We start from the raw sequence: 19,642 nt of genomic DNA on the forward strand, positions 1-19,642 counted from the left end.
GATGAGCACTCGAGGCCTCCTGCCGATCAGGGGCCCATCAGCGCTGGTGTGACTGTAACTATTTCTCTGTCTTTACCTAGATAAAATATAACTAAAAGCATACTTGTCTGTTTTATGCTTCCTACATTCAAGGTAATAAGTAAGTGGGGGTCGCCTGACAGGGTAAAACGAACTGGGTCCACCGAGGGTGCTTCACCGTAGACACGGCACGGTGAAACAGTAACAAAAATGGTGTTTCCACCCGGACCCAAAGGACGACATACCACCTTCCGTTTTTTCGGTCAGGACGTCATTCCGGAAGAAAAACACACAGCTTGCGGCCGCAAAAAAGGTAAGGAGATTTTATTCATCTCCTAGTGTCTTTTTCTTCCTGGAGGGCCGACTTTTTGTATTCCTAAAGGCAGAGAAAGGTTTGAGGATAATTGTTTGCAAACGTGTCGATAAGAATTTGGGATTTGCGTGCGGTCACAGAGGTGAGAGTCCGGGAATCCTTGGCCAGGGTTCCGAAAATACTGTGCACCTTGAGAATTTAGGGTTTAAAAGGTCCCCTTGTTAGGCACAGAGGAAAATACGTGTTCCTCTGTGCGTAGCATAAAAGCGGCCATTCTGACAGACACGCCTGTACGCGTGGCTTCTTAAACATTGTGTAGCCTAGAAAATGTGGGTTTAGAGCTCCCTTATTTTCCGCGAGGACGAACATAAAAATCTTCGTCTTTGCGGTAATATAAAAGCAGCCTTTTTCGAAAAACGAGCGCGTATGAGACTGAGAACACGCGTGGCTTCTTAAACATCGTGTAGCCTAGAAATTGTGGGTTTAGAGCTCCCTTATTTTCCGCGAGGACGAACATAAAAACCTTCGTTTTTGCGGTAATATAAAAGCAGCCTTTTTCGAAAAACGAGCGCGTATGAGATTGAGACCGGAGGTACCTGCTGAGTTAACTAAAGATTGGCCAGAGAGAGTGTGAGTGTGTATGTGTGTGTGTGTGTGTGTGAGACACGTTACTATCATTGAGCCGTGGAAGTGAAGTGAAGGGCTCACCTGTTCAGGTGACGTATAACCTTCTCATCCTGAGTACATTGGCTCATTGAAATTGCCGTGTAAAAACACAATAATAAGGCATATAGGAACATAATAAGTTTTGGTGTCTGAGAGATAAAAAATAAGCTCTCATTGGACCGGGGTCAGGACGCTGTCCCAGCAGGTTGGCCAAGACGTGTGAGTGCTGGAATGGCTGAGAATCAGGCAGAAAATGAGCTCCAGGGGTGTTCTTTAGGAACACTGCTGGAGACAGGAAAAAGGAGCATAATGGCAAGCTTCCCACATAAAGATGCTAAAAATCATTTAAAACAATTTGAGGAGTGGTGTGAAAAATTGAGGGGAGACGGGGTTTTTGGTGATACACAAGGACCTCCACCCGATGCCCAAATGTGCACTTACTTTTTGCAGATGTTAAAAAATAGATTAGCTCAAGCACAAGTAGAAACGGGTGATGCAGGTGAGTTTGCTCGAGAAAAATACCAAAAAGAGGAAATCAAAATAGCAGGCTTGACAAAACTAACTGAACATTATTTCAGCATGTGCTTCTCAGGCCTCGACAAACAACAAGAGAGTGAAAATCTGCAGGGGGTAAGGGAATCATCTTCTTTCAAACAAGAAGGTAAGTACACAACTATGCAAAACAATCTGCATGGTGATAAGGGAGAACTGTTATCCAAGGCCAGGAGTGTGGTGACTTCATCAGACCCTTCGGTGCAGGTGCCTGGTATGGTGTTATGTGGGGGACAGATAAGCTGTGACGTAAGACCCAGATGTAACCTGCATTCTAGCGAAACTGATCTTTCTTTACCTGCAACAAAACAAAGTGTGCAACTGCCATTGTTTCAGACTCACAGTGCTACAGGACAGGTGAATGCAGCTGTTTACAGCCCTCTTTCATGTGCTGACAACGTTCATCTTGAGGCACATGTTCCCTGATCCCAGAAAAGGGGCGCACCTTTGGATCCAAGCATTCGTGGAGACTTTAAGCGGGTATGTATTGGCTATTGGGGATGTGAGGACTGGCTTATCAGCATACCTGGAACCACAAGAGGTACATGCGGTTGAAGTCTCTGCTGGAACTGACGTACTAGGAACAGCTGCTCCTTTGGCCCCAGTGGCACGGCAACTTTGGAGCACATTGAGGACATTTTTATCCAGTAAGTACGGATTCTGGCCTTTTTAAATGACACTACACGTTGGGCAGGGGAGACGGCTTCAGCATATGTGAACAGAATGTTGAAAGTTTGCGCGCAAGCTGTCTGTCTGATATTGTTGCCTTCGTCATGTCTTGTACAATATATTGTGTCTGTTGAAATGAGATTATTGAGTCAGAGTGAGTGGGGGAGAGACTGCTTGGATCCGCGGATATTGAGTGTGTCTGTGTGTGTGTGTGCAAATGGGTCTTTGTGTGTAAGTGAGGTTACAGATAAATGTATTTGTGTTTTGTTTTGTTTTGGGGGTTTTTGGCGCAGGGGGGTGTTCAAAGTGCAACCAGTTGGTCGGGGCAGTTGGATTAATAAGAAAAAGAAAAGCGAAAGTCTTTAATAAAATAAAAAATAAAAAGGAAACGGAAACGGAACTAAAAGGGCGTTGCACCGGGGAAGCGTTTACGTGGGGACCGACTGGGACTTCCGTTGTGGATAAAATTGATCGTAACTATTAAATGCAACGTATAACTTTCAAAAAGGGGTAAGCGTCCAGGTGTCTGCGAGACACAGAGTTGTATCCTTGCGGGGCTGAAGAGTAAAACCGTGTTTGGACGAAACATTCGGGGGTCGTAGCCAGCGCAAGCTCTCCACTTTTAAACTAAGCGGGAACTTAACATGTTGAAAATACATCTTTCGGCGTTGCTATAGACGTTTAAAAACTATGAAAAACATAGAACTATTTAAGACAGTCAGAAAAAGCAGGCCTGCACGTGTTTGTCTGTCTGAATGTCATCTTTGTATGTAAATGTATGTATTTGTGTATCGTATGTAACTAAACGTTCGTCTGTGTGATGTTCATGGTTTCAGAATGTTCATTTGTTTTGGGAGAACTGCAGCTCCGTAATTCAAATGACATTTTTAATCATGAACTACGTTAACTAAAAGCTGAAGAAAGGTAAAGAGAGATTTCAATAACAGTTTGTTTTCTTCCCACATTAAACATCCGGCCAAATTAAATTGTTACACTGAGATATGCTAACGTGTCTTAAACAGAAAATATCCCAGGGCTGTAAGAAATACTTGGGACTGGGGATAAAGGTTTTTGTTGTTTGGAGCTTAATTATGCAGAACAGTAACCAGAGGCGTTAGGGCTGTATTCAGTTATGCTATTAGATTGCGTTTGGCTTGTGTTTGTCAATGAATTCATGACAGCTGAAATAATAACAGAGTAAAAGCTTTTATATTGTAATTTTGGAACATTAATAAAATGGCAAACAGCATATGGGGAGCATATGGGAGAATGTTTGGGAGAAATGGAACTGGATGGGATATGTTTAAAGGGGAGATTTTTAACTAAGGATTTTACAGCTGCCTAAAAAGAAGAATTTAAGAGCATTAAGATATACATGATTTTTGATTTAAATAGATGAGACAAACTGCTTTAAACAAACTGTATGGGACTAAATATGGTTGCTTTTCTAAGGGTTCTGTATTAATTTATTTTATTTCTTTTTACTGGGGATTTGAAAGCAGCTAATGAGAAGTTTTGAGAAGTGTCAAGATATCACAAGGCCACATTAAGCATGTCATCGGTTACAAAAGCATCTGATGTTATTAGTTATGCTGAGCTGAGGCAAGCCTCAGAGGGTCAGTTTAATCTGAAACAGGACAATAGATATGATAAACAAATCTGACCATGATTTAAACATCTGAATGTTTATGGCAAGGCTGGGTCTGTGTGTTCTGGCCTGGGGGCACGAAAAGTATGTCAGAGGGAAAAAAATAAAATAAAGCCACCTTCTCAATGTGCTGAATTACGGGGAAAACTCTTATCATGTATAGAAAAACACCAGAAGCTCAAAAGCCTGAAAGAGAAAATGGTTGCTTTAAAGTTTCACCCTTGACCAATTAAGATTGAAAAGCATTAATAACTAAGTTTGCATGATCAAAAGAACTAGAGAGAAATCAAAAGAATGCTATAAGATATTGGAACACACAGATTGCACTCCTGGGGAGACTTTTTACTTTCGGGTTTTTATTGTTTTGTGTATTTTGATTATTTCTTTGTTAAATGATTCCTTTGCTTTAATTTTTGCATCACCAGCGGCAAAAAAAAAAAAAAAAAAAAAAAAAAGTGACAACATTTGAGGTTGCTCGGCAGATAGTTTAAGACAATGAGAAGTTTTAATACAAAACGCTGAAAGAAAAGGAACGAGAGATTCCTACCTCCCCTGGACCAACCAAGAACTTAGACACATCACGTTAAGAACCAAGACACTAAAAAAGACCAGGTTTTCTTTTGTCACCTAATACACTAACAGAATTGTTTTTCTCTGAGTTACTTCTTTTAGATGATGTGAGATGAAACTGTAGAGCCACCTTTTGTTCCGACAGAAGACTCTGGAAAGTGAGCTCTTTCAGGCCGTATGGTAAGAAGTCATGATCTAAAATGGACGTGCAGGGATTGACAAAAGTGACCAAATTATGCTAAGTTTTAACAAACTTATGGCAGGTAATATCGAGACCTTCTAGGCAAGGCAAGGCAAATTTATTTATAAAGTACAATTCAGTATTCAGTATCCTTCTAGAGGTAAAAAGGTGGCTTTGGAAATTGTTCATGTACCTCTTCCAACTGTTCCACTCTCCACTGACTCACATTAACATTTCTATCCTGTTCTCTGCTTTTTCTTGCAAGGAAACCTGGTCATATATAATTGGAATGTGCTAACGGAGAGATTTTAGTCTCTTTTTAGGCATTCTCAGAGACAAGTTAGTACCAAGCGGTGCCACAGTGGTCCAGAGGACGGAGAAAAAGGTGATGTACTTGACTCCTGCCTAATCCAGTTTTTAATCAAATTTAGAAAAAAAAAAAAAAAAAAAAAATCAGTAATTTTTGCAGAAGCTGCATAGAGGTTTAATGGGGAATGTGATGCTACAAGGTTAAGAGAAATGCTTTTTATTAATGAACTTATACAAAGAGGTTGAACTGTCTGTAAAATATTTTGCTTGGATAAATTTTTAAGGGATCAAGATCTGGGGTAAAGGTGAAAAACTTCAAGAATAATTTTGTTTTAGAGGGAACGATGTGGTTGATTTTGTTTTGAGACAGTTTTCTTGTAATTTTTGTTTTGATTTTTCTTTTCAACTTAATTACACTACACTACGGATGAAGATGGACAATTCTTGTATTAGACAATTTGATTTTGGACAAAATCCATATTGGCAAAATGCTGGCAGAATTCCTTGTGGTTTCAGACACAACGATTGGAGAAAGAATATTCATGGACAACGCTTGTCCTGGAACGATGTTGTGCTGTTGAACTGAGACATGAGGACTGAAAATGGACAACTAATTGCGGGGGCAAAGACAGAGGCATCGGATAACCTTCAATGGACCGCAACACGAAACAAAGATGAGTTGGCAGACACCCCTTCTGCATTTCACATCAGATTTTCCTGCACATAATTAAAACACAAAACACACATTAGAAACATACACATTGGCGGATGCGATTAGAAAAAAAAACTTTCAGATTAAAAGCAATCAAGATTATTATTAAACCCCTAGGATGTTAATTGTTTCAGGTCAGAGCTGTTATTAGCGAGCGATAAGAGGGTCAAACGCATTCGGACAAGTGGTACTGGTCTGGAAACAAAGCTGGTAGAGATTTTGGGCCGCTGATAAGAAGGATTTTCTTTTACTTTTCTAACAAAGTTTTTATTTAAATCATTTAAACACATATAGATATGTTTTGGAATTTTATTAACCCCACAAGGGGTTTTGAAGTAGATTCAAAGAGGCACCTTTAAGATACAATAAGCTTCATTAAATACATCATGCATGAGAAGAAATAGGGGGGAACCGCTAAAAGACATCCATTTTGCACCGAAATATTAAGTTACGGGATGAGAGCATAGAGCAGCTTAAGTAATTATGCTAAACCTAAAAGGTTTGACAACTTATATTGGGGATTACAGTAAGGGGATTACATAGAGGGGCCGTTTAAACGTAAAAGGAAAGTGGATAAGAACAATGTATGCTATAACATCAATGGGCGAAAAAGTTAAAGTAGGCATTACAGCAACAGTTAATAGCATAAACGAATGAACGAACGAGTGAGCAAGCTAATATTTCAATATAAGCAGAATAAACTCTAAACCTTTTAACCTTGTTCAAGCGAAGGAGAAATTGTGAGCACAACATTTACTGGGTATCTTAAAGTAAGCAGAGGCGCAACTAAGAAATTAATTATTAGGATGTAAAGCAACACAAAGGTTAAGGACTTAAATGGATAAAACTGGAAGTTTAGAATAATAATGCCTTATTCTAATAAATAACTTGGGTAAATTAGGATTGAAGCACCAGTGTAAATAGTTTGGAATTGTACGCAGTTACCTAAAAGGTTTGAGAAGACTTAACAACTATCTGTTTGAACACAAAATAGCACAATAGTTGTTCTTTAACTAAATGTTAAAACATCCAGAAGAAAAAAAAAACACATAAACATAGTTTAGCCATCTATTAACCTAGTGGTCTTTTAGACCAGGATAATCTAACGATCGTCCTCTTGTACATGCAGAAAAGTAATGAGGTCAATTAGATTAGTTGGACATTTGGAATCTGGTCAGGACAGCAGAAGTGACTCCTGGACACAAGATGAGGATAACAGCTCCAACATGATATCAATGCATGAAGGTTGGCTCTGAGGAACATCAGAGCTGCAATGGCATCAGACAGTGACACTCCTGCTGTGATAAAGAAATTCTTGAAAAGAACTATGCATGACTGCTTTGCTTCACAGGTGATGGAATTCAACTACAGGGTTTCACGAACATGACATGGAGAGGTTGGCGTTCAGGAAACGCACCTAGAACACACTCTTGGACTCTTTGGGGTGAATGGGCTCTAAAGGGGGACACTAAAGAGGAGATAAACTGAAAGCCTGGGCTTACGACGAGAGACATTTCAGACAGGGGGTGTGGACACCCAGGAATTGCTGCTGTGGTTTGAAAATGTCAGAGATTTGTCGCAGGTGGTGGAGTGTTTCGATGACCCAGGCGCTTGGAACCAGGTTGGACCAAGGAGACGACGTCGTGTTCCCACAGGGATTACCTGTAACCTAACACTGACTGTGAACAATTTTATGTCTGGGTTTGCTGGGGTTGCCAAAAGGAGCATCGGAGATGACTTTCTCTATCCTGACCAGGTTCACACTTAAAATGCAAAGAACAAAATTATAGAGGCCAAAACAAATACGGACATAGAGAAGTGTTTATACAAAGAATTCCACTATTCGTCAATTTAAGGTGCAGATACTAAGGCTAAACAAAGAATTAGAAGAAGGGCAAAACTTAAAGCTGATCATTTACCAACGGGTGGTCAATATTTAAGAGGGTTTAAAGGAACTGCACAATTTCTTCAATAATCACAACAGACAGTGATTGATGAAACAAAAAAGCAAATTCTAAAATGGGAATTTTTAATCTGCTGGGACAAGACGGTGCAAACATAAAATAAGGATTTATAGATCACTGGGTGATATAAGATCACAAAGGTAATAATAATAAATGTATGAGAATGTAAGAAAATCACTCGGAGTAATGTCTGCTTAAAGTTTTTCAAGGATAAACTAAACACATGAGAACAAGAACTAGATACTTGTTAAAGGGTTGAATTACTTGGGGATATAATTGTGCTTGGATGTATTATCAATTTAACTAATGTTGAAAGACTGAAAAAGGTTTAAAGACCTAGAGCAGTATGGAGCTACTTACATGGTCAGGGGGCGATGTGTTTAATAAGCAACAATGAGTTACTGCTCACAGCATACTACAGTTTAAAGGTTTGTTTCAAACAAGATTCAAACAGGGGGACATAAGATAAAACCAGGGTTGTTTACAAAAGCTGTCTGTTAAAACAGGCAGAAGTGATTAAAAAATCAAGAATTAATGGGGTTAGAATTGCTCTTCGCTTCAGGTGAAGGGCGCATTCAACTACAAGTATTTTGGGTTGATGCACGTCAAGCTGAAAGTGATTCATAGAACTACTTCCTGTCTCCGCCCTGGGCTACACCCACTTCCTGAATAGCAACCAATCACAACTCCGTGTGGGCGAGGGGCATGCACAGACTTCCTTTCTCTTAGCTGAGCGTTTCAAAATAAGGCAAGAAGTACATAGGGCTGCTTCTGATTAATATCATATCATTGTTCTGCAAATATACATAGTAGAGCTTTCTTTTACAAACTTAAGGGTTTTTCTGTTGGGCTTTTTAGAAAAATGTGAAGTATTTTGGAGCTGGTTCAGTAAGAAGTTTCTGAAAGGTTTTAATACAATTCCTTGTGTGCTAGATAAATTGAGATGAACCGTGTCACAGTAGCCATGAAACATATGATGATAAATTTCTATTGCAGAGATCTTTTCAACTGTTGGACAATTGTAAGGTGAGACACACATGGGAAAGAACTATAGAGAAATGCTGCTGCAGATAATGTTGAACTTTCAGATTTCTCCTTTTATATAAGAGTAATGCAAGATCTAATGATTACAGTAAAGGAGGTTAAGCTAAGAGCATAATAATTGTGAACGGAAATATCTGGATGTGAAAGTGTTTGAAGAAGGTAAATGAAAGAAGGATTGGGAGTCTTGATAAGAACACTAATTACACCTTGTTTCTGTTATCCAACAGTAAACAAGGCCTGGTGTCTGCCAACCATCTCAACAGAGCATTTTCCTGGGGATAAAATGCTTATTGCCTGAAAAAGGACAGGACACTCATTACCATCCAACTAAATCGTTTTTGTCCATGCTGAGGAATAAGAAGAGGACTTAAGAAGTTTGGGAGTACATGCCAGAGACCTATGGATTTGCCATGAAGGAGCAGTTGCCTGAGAACACTGAGCTGACCACTTATGCGCGAATAGATTCCTGTCTGCCACGTGCTCAGACTGGCCTGACGTTTTTTACTTGCGTTATTGACGTACAGACTCTTTTTATATCACAAAACTGATTTTTTCCTTTCTCTTCTCCACTGACTTCCATCACCATGTTTGATCTTATGTGTTATGATGTTTATACTGTGATGTTGCATTATGTTGATCGCTATGGCTTTATGACTAAGAATGGAAACTCTCTGTTACAGACACACACACCAAGACCTGCAGTTCTTGCAATCTTTTTGCTTTGTTATACAGAAAACCAGGATCTGATGGCTATCACAGATCCATAAGTTACTCGGTAAGGCTAATTTCTAGATTCAATACAGGGTGTCTTCTCGCTCAGATTGGCCCAGAGTGGGAGTGCCCTTGACTGGGGCTCCATCACTTTTTTGCCATTTCTTAGAGATGGTTTTTTGTGATGAAGACTCAGCCTGCCCTATGATGCCCCCTACTGGTACTCCTGGATTTGTGAGGTTGAAAGCGATGGATGGTTTTCTATAGGAATGGAGAGTGGAGGACCGAGTAGGAGGTTTCTTGGGGTGGGGGTAGAGTAGACGAATTTGGCCTTGATTAAGGTACACCTTTAGCTTATATAGTCTAAAGTAAACTTAAAATAATGTGCGCATAGGAACCTAAAACAGGCCTAGCTCGAATAGTTGAACCCTAAATTGTAGATAAAATGCTTGGACTGTGGGCTTGAGTAAAAAATTATGAAGTATTCATGCTGATTGATGCTAAGATGTTTCCATTGTGGTTTGTCCGGCCCTTTTCTTGGAACTATTTTCGTTGTGATGTGCCTTTGGGGCACACCAACAGGGGGGGCTAACGGACAACTGGACTGTTTTTACAAAGTGCTTTTCAGTCACACCAGCAGAGACTGTGTGACCCCAGAGACTGAAACGCACTATCGACTGCCATGGAGATCACAGATGGATGGACTCTGGAAGCCGGAAGCTGACGTGATTGGATTGCTTGGACTGGACGGAATGACCGACTGTTCTGGGAGAGGGACAGACTGAGAGCTGTCGTTCCACTGGTTGATCATCTTTGGTGATGTGCCATAATGACACATCATCAGGGGGACTGTTAGGATATCAACAAGGTCAAGTGGAACGAGCTGTTTATCCCAGAACTGCATGGCACACTTAGATGGCACTGACCCAAAAGATTGGCACATATCTATCAGATACCACCCCGGAGGTGACACAGCTTCCCTGCTGATGTCACAGTTTGGATGTGTACCGCCCTTGTATGGGTGTGTCCCGAGATCCCTTTATAATGTTTGTGTGATGAGCACTCGAGGCCTCCTGCCGATCAGGGGCCCATCAGCGCTGGTGTGACTGTAACTATTTCTCTGTCTTTACCTAGATAAAATATAACTAAAAGCATACTTGTCTGTTTTATGCGTCCTACATTCAAGGTAATAAGTAAGTGGGGGTCGCCTGACTGGGTAAAACGAACTGGGTCCACCGAGGGTGCTTCACCGTAGACACGGCACGGTGAAACAGTAACACACTTAACTAATGGACAAGTACAGCGGTGCCCGATAAATCCACATCTGTCCGACTCAAAACGCTGTTCTAAAGCAGGAAAAAAAAAGGCAGCATTTATTTTTTCTCCCTCAGTAAAGTTTATTGAAGAAGGCGTCAACGGAGGGAATATTTTCATGGGCGTCATTTATTGTTGCAGGGAAAATATGCGTTACAGGTGTTCTAGCAATTATAGTTAGAATGGTGTCAATCTTGGTGTCACCGTAACCTTCAGCTCCCGATAATCTGCAGAAAAATGCAACCTGCGTCAAGAAGGCGAGAGAAGTAGCATTTTATTCCGGGTTCTTTGGTTTTCCATCACTGGTTCAGGGTGGCTCATCAGTTAGAGGGATTTAAAGTTACCCCCGTGTTTTGAAAAGCTTTAATCATGCAAAACGACTTTAAACCCAACGTTGGTATATTCATTTAAAAATAGACACACCGCGATATTCATTTATCTATGTTTATGATTTGAAACGCAGGTTGGTGAACAGAAACATCCATTATCGCCCCGTTTGCGTACACGGCTCACGTCTGCCCCCTTGTGGACAAATAAAAGAAGACACCATCAAAGTTCGGTTATCTATTTAGACATGACATTTTTTATTACTATTTCCTCAAATATGTTGTTGTGTGATTTTCATTTTATTTTCACTTAGATTTATTTCGTTCTGTTTAATAACATTTAAATGTTCGTAGATTTATGTTGGTGGTTTTGATGTAGCTTTTAAATACTGGGTGGCAAACTGATAATAATATGACGTTAATTTGTGTTGTTGCCTTCGTTGTGTCTGAACTGATAACATTTCCTTAAATATAAGAGAGCAATTTTTTTAATATAGGTGCAAAATATCAGTGTGGCAAGAACAACAGGTTAACCTCTGGAAAATAGGGAAACTGGGCTTTTTACTGATGGAGCTTTCACAAAAACACAGTCAGAGGGAAAACAGACCACAAATGTGTGGATAAGCAATATTTGCTGTTCATAACATATACATTCCTGAATATACTGAAAATGTATGTACCAAAGTTCCTCAGTTGTCGACATCTTCTGGGATTTCAAGGTCAAGCTTTCCTGCTTGACCTTGATGAACCTTCAGTGACATGTTTCTGAAAAGTTACCATCAACTAGAACGTTCTCTTAAAGTTCAGGTCCGACCTTAAAGCACTTTTACAGAACGTTCTCCAAAGGTTCTCTGTTTCAAAATGTGATGTTATGGATATTAAGGAAACGTTTTCTCAAAGGTTCTATGAAGATGAGTCCCAAATCTTGGAGAACCCTGATTGGATAATCGCTTAAAGTCCTAACTGTGTATTTTTAAGAAGCCTTTAAGAAAATATTTCTTTCCCTTGAGTAAATAAAACTCCCCGTCTATTTCTTGCGGTTTTTGTGGCGTAAAAAAATGCGCATTTTCTGCGTTGTTTGGTTCTGTTGGGGGTGCGCTCGGTATGCGGGGCGGGCCGCCGAGCTCAGAGGGGCGGTTCCCGGGAGCGCATGATGAGGAATCCCTGAAAAGTTTGCAGATTGATCACAGTCTCGCAGCTTTTGCTCTTCGGCGCTTTCTGAAACTGAAACAGCCTCCGCAGATCAAGCCAGCTGACCCGCAGACAAAGCCTCCTCCTCCGACTGTGAACATGGCCTCCGCGGAGCTCGGTAAGAGCGTCTTTCTCCCAAAGTTTCTCCGCCACATGCGCAGAGCTAGCTGAGCGGCTAGCATTGAGCCAGCGTGGATGGCTTTACTTCCCCCGATATGCATATTTCAAATGAGTCTGCAACGAATGAAGAGGCATGCTCTCTGTCGTTGCAGCTCTTCTAAGCGTGTCGGACAAAACTGGGCTGGTGGACTTCGCCAGGCGGCTGGTGAATGCGGGGCTGTCTCTGGTGGCCTCTGGAGGCACAGCCAAAGCGCTGCGCGATGCTGGACTGGCTGTCAGGTTTGGGACTTCAGACGCTCTCTCTCCGCGGTTGCATTGAAAAAATTGTGTGTGTCAGATCCGTGCCCGTCTAAGCTGCCTGTGCCTCTGCTGTGTACCAGGGATGTGTCCGAGCTGACGGGACACCCGGAGATGCTGGGCGGCAGAGTGAAGACCCTGCACCCCGCTGTCCACGGAGGCATCCTGGCCAGGAAAAGCGCCTCCGACTCTGCAGACATGGAGAAACTGGGATACAGCCTGGTCAGGTGAGGAGCAAACCTCTGCAAGCTTTAAACATTAAAAAAAAAAAAAAAAAAAAAAAAATGTAAATGTAAAAGCAGAGAAGAAAAAACTGCAGCTAGATTGACTTAATTAAAGAACAAAAATGCATTTAACCCAAGGCTTGGACTCCTTCAAGCTCATTAGATTTAAGTGCTGTGCGTGCCTCTGTTATCAGCAAGCACGTGCATTGGATGTGGCGTCTTGATAATTTGGGAACTGCTGACTATCTTGTGACTCCTGTTTGCTTGGGACCAACAGAAAGCGATTCAATCACATATTGTTGCCAAGGGCCTTTTTTTTTTTTTTTTTTTTTTTGGAGCTAAATCGCTAGGTTCTGGACAAAGCGTAACCCACAAATTGGCTTTATGATGCGTCGGAGAAAGTCTGGCTTAAGTCAGTGAAATGAGATCAATAATACATATCCAGGTTCCTTCCAGCTGTGATAACCAGTGCTTATTGTTGTGTAGGAAGCACAGGGAGGATGTGATAACCGCCGGTGACTTCAGAAATTTAGTTCACATGGCTGTAAAATTGTTAAGTGTTCGTGAAATATTTGTTCCTAAGATCTGTAGGTGTAAATTAAAAGCACAAGAAACTTTATTATTCACTCTTAGCCAACAACGCAAAGTTAAACCCTGAGGAGTCCAGAGCTCTGACGTTATGACTGCGTCCATAAGCATCTAAAACGTGGAGTTGCATGAATGCAGCGAGCTGAATGCTGATCCTGGATAGATGAAGTTTCTGGGTTTTGTTTTTCTTGAGTTAGTAAGCTTCTGTTTTATTTATTTTTTTATTTGTTTGTCCCTTTTTTAAGAGTGGTGGTTTGCAACCTCTACCCATTTGTAAAGACCGTCTCAAACCCAGATGTTACTGTGGAGGACGCCGTGGAGCAGATTGATATCGGCAAGTCAAGCTAAAGAGAGTTTCCAGGCTGTCTGTTCAGGGGAAAAAAAGTAAATTTTCTAAACGGTACAGTAAACTGCATTATTCAGAGAAAACCTTCCGGTTTGTGTCTCTTTAGGTGGTGTGACTCTGCTGAGAGCAGCAGCTAAGAACCATGCTCGGGTCACCATTGTGTGCGATCCTGCAGACTATTCACTGGTGGCCAAGGAGATGGAGAACTCAGGAGACAAAGATACAGTCCTGGAAACTCGCAGGTCTTTGGCCCTGAAAGTGAGCATTTTTTTTATTTTTATTTTTATTTGTTGTTTTAATTGGAGCTAAAACGAGTCACAACAGGGTTTAATAGCGATACCACACAGTCTAGGAAAACTATGGGAAGTTTTTATACTTTTTTCCAGACTTTTCTAAAGAATAAGATTTCAAATAAAGAATAACTGTTGGATTTTCTCTTGGGTTTTCATTTAAATGATAGACCATATCTTTTGTTTTGCCTCATCCCAGTTTGATTTAAACATTTTGATCATCAGTGTTTTAGGTTTGGACTCGCCATGTTAGAAAACTAAGTTTTTCCCCACATAACTTTTTTTTCTAAAACAGCTTCTATTTCCCTTTTACTGCCCAAAGTTCACAAACTGTTTTTAAATGATCTCCATTTGTTATAGGATACTATAGTCCTTATTTTTAAATCCTTTAAAAGCCCAAAAGTTATAGATTTTGAAATAGAGTTGACGTATTTTAAAAAAGGCCCCCACACCTCACGTAGAAACTAGAAGCCATTTTCCGCATCGGTTTGTTTCATGACTTGTGGAAAAGTGTGAATTTTTAAAATGATTTCTAGGAACCGTGGTTTTAACGTGACTATATCGGTGAAAGACGACATGCAGAAAGAAGGGTTTGAACACTCACTGAGCTGTTGAGGCTTATTTAATCCCGCATACAGATGTCTGGGTTGTGTCCTAACTTCATGCTGAAAAGTGTGGAGATTACAAGACGACTTCTTTAAAAAAGTTTCCAGTTTTGGTATTGATGTTGCAGGTCTTTCAAACCTCTTTACCCGATAGGTGAAGATTTCATTAAAAATGACTATAACTTTTTTAGGTAAGATTTAGCTGTTTTATTTTTTACTTTCTTACGCCTTTTACAGAAAGTATAATTAGTATTTTATAATTTAGGCCTGTTGGGTTGACAAAGTAACCGTTTTTTGGGATTATTAATCAGATGGTGTGGATATGAAGAGCATGAAGTGTTTCTTATGGTCCAAACGATAAACAGTACAAAATTGTCGATGTTCCCATTGGTGCAGCCATGCATTCCAGTCTAAAGTTTAAAATATATTTTTCTGAGCTCCACTGACTAATTAAAGTAGCGGTTAAGATTATTAAAATGATGTTTCACATTATTCGGTCAAGCACAAAAAAAATAAAATAAAAGCGTTTGACCTTAAGTATGAGTCTGGTTAGACTTGTTCAGATCAAAGATGCAGTTTGGAACAAGACTGTGCCTGAGTTGTCATTCTGTGTAATGAGGAATTGGTCTGAAAATGAAAGTTATTCTGGTGCTTTTGTGTGTCCCTTAAATCTAAGGATATCTGACTGCAGCTGGTTTATTTAGCAGTAGTCTTTCCTGGGGATATATGGGTAGTGAGGGGAGGGGATCCATAAGGAGGGCTTTATGTTGTTTGTTTTCTTGGTGTGTGTGTGTGTGTGTGTGTGTGTGTGTGTGTGTGTGTGTGTGTGTGTGTGTGTGTGTGTGTGTGTGTGTGTAAAGGTGATGGTAAGAATAGGATAAAGTCCGAACTAGCCTTTTTATCGCAGGTGTTGAAACGGGTCACAGTTCTGGCATTTCAGGCCCTGTGAACTTTAACCTTAACTGCTCGCTGTAGTTTTGCAAACACGAGTCTCTTCTGAAATTTACCATTAGCTGAATTACTGCCAAAGTGTTTCTGACTCTTTGATGAGATTTTAAAATGTTTTGTAAGTGACTTAAGTTAATTTGACACGTTTTTTGTGTCTTTTTATTTCCTCTTCAGGCCTTCACGCATACAGCGCAGTACGACGAGGCCATATCGGACTATTTCCGTGGGCAGTACAGTCGTGGAGTGTCCCAGCTGCCCCTCCGTTATGGCATGAACCCCCACCAAGCGCCAGCCCAAATCTACACACTGCGCTCCAAGCTCCCTCTCAAGGGTACAAATGCATCCACTAACTGGAATATTTTACTCTTGAGCTCTTTAAAGAGTGCATTTATTTGTATAGCTATATAATATTGGGCAGCTAAAGTATAGCAGATTTTCTATCGGTTCTGGTCAAACGGAGAACAGCTAATGGGTTCAGTCTAAGTCTTTTATTATTATTATTAGTGGACATAGTTATATTTGTTCAGAACATTTCACGTTTTCTTTGAGGCTGACCTACCCCTTTGATTAAGAAGATTTCAGTTTTAAAAATGCTTTTTATTTCTTAACACAAAAATACAAATGTGCTCCAGTTTATTTGATTTTGAATCAAAATAAAGGAATTGCAACATTGTCCCCGTTTGTCCATCAAAGCATATAAGGTTTGTCCGATTTTTATTTATTTATTTATTTTAATCTTCCAAAACTCAAAAAGTGCATCAAAGTGCGGTTAGTTCATGTGTTTATTGACTGGAAAGTGACAAAGTTTGTAGAACACAAATCAGATTACGAATTTGACCTGCTGATCGGTCATCAGTGCCGACGAATGGATGATTCTAACCTTTGATGGCTTCATCTTTAATTCCTAATGTTTTAAAAATATTAAAGAATTGCAGAATTATACAGATATAATTAAGCCTCTTGCAGAGTTCAGTTGAAAGTATGTTAGAATCTTACCTGCATTAAGGGCAAGTGGGTAGAGTAAACATTGCAATCAGAATGCTTGTTCCCAAAGATAAACAATCAAAATTCCAGAAGAAACAGGCAAAAGTCTGAAATGTCAAATAAGATTGTTCTGCTGTCTCCTCTCCTAAGCAATCTTCTTGAATAATTAGAGATTTTATTTAACTATATATTTCCTGTTTGTTAGTGGTGAATGGCTCTCCAGGCTTCATCAACCTCTGTGACGCTCTGAACGCCTGGCAGCTGGTCAGAGAGCTGAAAGGCGCCCTCGGTATGGCTGCTGCCGCTTCCTTCAAGCACGTCAGCCCTGCTGGTAAGATCCTAGACGTTCGCGCTCCTTCATATGTTCAGGGAGGGATCGTTGACGCTAAATCTGAATTTTTTTTTTTCCACCTCCGGGCTGCAGGAGCCGCAGTGGGAGTTCCTCTGAGTGAGGAGGAAGCCAAAGTGTGCATGGTTCATGACATACTGAAGGACCTCACCCCTCTGGCCACCGCGTACGCAAGAGCAAGAGGTCAGAGCCGCCGAGTTTATGAACAGAAATGTGTGGAGGATCTAATCACTGGCTTTAATAAACTCCTTCTGCGTCTCCAGGCTCAGACAGAATGTCTTCTTTTGGGGATTTTATTGCTCTGTCAGATGTTTGCGATGTTCCTACTGCCAAGATTATATCAAGAGAGGTATTAAAAAAAAAAAAAAATAATAATAATATAAACAGGAGACAATATTTCTTATCTTGAAGTACTGAACATTTAAACTGCTTATTGCCCTCTGGTCATTTTCAGGTGTCGGATGGCATCATAGCTCCTGGTTATGAGGAGGAGGCGCTCAAAATTCTTTCCAAAAAGAAGAACGGCAACTACTGCGTGCTTCAGGTGAACATGGCCAAGTGTCACTGAAGCGGAGGTTGCTCCTGTTTTAACTTTGCTCTTAAGTCTTCATTTGTTTAGATTTAGTGTGTTTGGGGGGGGGGGGGGTCAAATGCTATTGTGGCAGACTTGGATGGTTTTGGTTTCTTAAATCGCAGCCTGATATTTAACTTGGTCGAGGTTCTGTTAATACTCAGCTGTAATACTTTTTAGTCTTCTACTTTTTAACGGGACTTGGTGATTATTTGTGCAAATAACCCTCACTGTTAAGAAAAGAAATTTGATAAAATTTAAATTTTTATGGAGAAAACCTTTTCTTTCTTTTTTTTTTTCCTACATAATCTAAGAAGTGACACAAAATGTCGAGCTCTATTTGACAGATTACGGTTTAAGGCTTTTCCTTTTTTATATAAAAAATGGTTTTCCCCATAAAATTGCTTCTTTATTGCAGATGGATCCAGACTACGAGCCGGACGACGCCGAGGTGAGAGTGCTGTTTGGTCTCTACCTCAAGCAAAAGAGGAACGGCGCTCTTATCAACAAGGAGTTCTTCAAGAACGTGGTTTCCCAGGGTTCGGTGAGTCTCTGTGACGCTCCTCCGCTTCCCTGCACAGCCTGATTTGAGCAAAGCTGACTCTTCTTTGTCTGGTTTTAACATCAAGCTCTCTGAGGAAGCTGTGCGGGACCTCACTGTGGCCACCATCGCCGTCAAGTACACCCAGTCCAACTCAGTCTGCTACGCTAAAGATGGACAGGTGAGCCCAGGCCGATCAGCCGAACCGATCCGCCTCAGTCTGAGTTTTTTTCCAACCAGCTGTGGCGCCTGCAGGTCATTGGCATCGGCGCCGGTCAGCAGTCTCGTATCCACTGCACGCGGCTGGCGGGCGACAAGGCGGACAACTGGTGGCTCAGACACCACCCTCGTGTCCTGAACATGACGTTTCGGAGTGGTGTGAAGCGAGCAGAGATGGCCAACGCCGTCGACCAGTATGTCAGCGACACCATCGGCGAGGTGAGGAGGACAAGATGTTCAGTAGTTCAGAAGTGTCTGCGTGTGCAGGCAGAACTGTATGCTGTAAAAAAAAAAAAAAAAATATGATGGTATATCTTACTCTAGTTCTGCCCAAACTGAGTCCAGCAGTAGAAAACTGTGACGTTCAATGGGAAACATTTGCATTAGTCCATGACTAATTGGAGAAATGAATGTTTTGTGCCTGCAGGGCCCAGACTTGGCTGTCTGGAAGTCCATGTACGACGAGGTACCGGCGCCTCTGTCAGTTACCGAAAAGAAGAACTGGATCAGCTCCCTGCAGGCCGTCGCTGTCAGCTCTGACGCCTTCTTTCCCTTCAGAGACAACATAGATCGAGCCAAACGGGTAAATCGCGCCCTAAGCACGGACATGCGTAGAATAACCAGCAAACGGCTGCCTTTTTTATTTTAGTTTTTTTTTTTTAAGCACGCTTGAATGTCACCAGTTTTGCAGTTAACCACATGTCCTGTTTCCTCTTTCTCTGGCTGCATGCAGAGCGGCGTGGCGTACATCGCAGCTCCAGCGGGCTCTGCTGCTGATGAGGTTGTGATTAAGGCCTGCAATGAGCTGGGCATCACTCTGGTGCACACCAGTCTGCGACTTTTCCATCACTGAGCAGCGCTGCGGCTTAACATTTCTGATTCTCAGACATTCCTACTGTTACCATGCAGAAGTGTAGAAATCACTACTTCTTTTTGTTTACATTAGCTGCATTCTAATGTGAGTGAGTTATAAAGTAGCTGTGAAGGTTGAATGTAGGTCATTCGGACGCACAAGTCAAATAAACTGCTGGATAGTAATGGTTATTTTTCTTGATTTGTTATCTTGCTTAGTAAAAACTAAACAGAAATCAATCCAGAAAATCAGAGTGTTTTTTAACTTGTCATAGTTCCATCACTGCAACAAAGCATAGTTCAAGTGTTGTTGTTTTTTTACTAACATAGTTAAAAATACATGAATAAATCGCTTTTTGGTGTTAAAATGCTCTACACCTCTGAATAAATTCATCTCAGCTGCAATTTCTGTCGTCCCGTTGCTTCAATTTAATTCTCTTGTAATGAGATCCTGAGCGATGAAGAGATGGGTTTTCATCGGCTGTATGAAGCGAAGAGTAGCTGCACACCATCAGTCAGC

General features: G+C 41.0%; 1 protein-coding gene across 1 annotated transcript; it reads left to right on the plus strand.

Moving 5' to 3' along the window:
• Positions 1–12,086: 12,086 nt before the first annotated feature.
• On the plus strand, positions 12,087–19,527 carry LOC105934458 (bifunctional purine biosynthesis protein ATIC). The gene is made up of 15 exons (XM_012874440.3): positions 12,087–12,306; positions 12,461–12,587; positions 12,689–12,832; positions 13,663–13,751; positions 13,870–14,021; positions 15,781–15,937; positions 16,796–16,921; positions 17,015–17,122; positions 17,203–17,288; positions 17,394–17,483; positions 17,929–18,054; positions 18,140–18,232; positions 18,307–18,489; positions 18,698–18,853; positions 19,004–19,527. Exons 1-15 carry the CDS (start codon positions 12,102–12,104, stop codon positions 19,121–19,123), a joined length of 1,962 nt encoding a protein of 653 aa, XP_012729894.2. The 5' UTR covers positions 12,087–12,101; the 3' UTR covers positions 19,124–19,527.
• Positions 19,528–19,642: the final 115 nt, after the last annotated feature.

The sequence above is a fragment of the Fundulus heteroclitus genome, unplaced genomic scaffold (assembly GCF_011125445.2).
Source record: "Fundulus heteroclitus isolate FHET01 unplaced genomic scaffold, MU-UCD_Fhet_4.1 scaffold_258, whole genome shotgun sequence".
NCBI classification, from domain to species: domain Eukaryota; kingdom Metazoa; phylum Chordata; class Actinopteri; order Cyprinodontiformes; family Fundulidae; genus Fundulus; species Fundulus heteroclitus.

What these genes read in the sequence shown, in the direction of transcription:
- LOC105934458 (XM_012874440.3), top strand. Translation starts at nt 12,102, where the DNA reads ATGCGGGGCGGGCCGCCGAGCTCAGAGGGGCGGTTCCCGGGAGCGCAT. An exon ending in GATGCTGGACTGGCTGTCAG is followed by an intron (nt 12,588 to 12,688) that starts GTTTGGGACTTC and finishes GCTGTGTACCAG; the next exon opens with GGATGTGTCCGAGCTGACGG. An exon ending in CGCGTACGCAAGAGCAAGAG is followed by an intron (nt 17,123 to 17,202) that starts GTCAGAGCCGCC and finishes CTGCGTCTCCAG; the next exon opens with GCTCAGACAGAATGTCTTCT.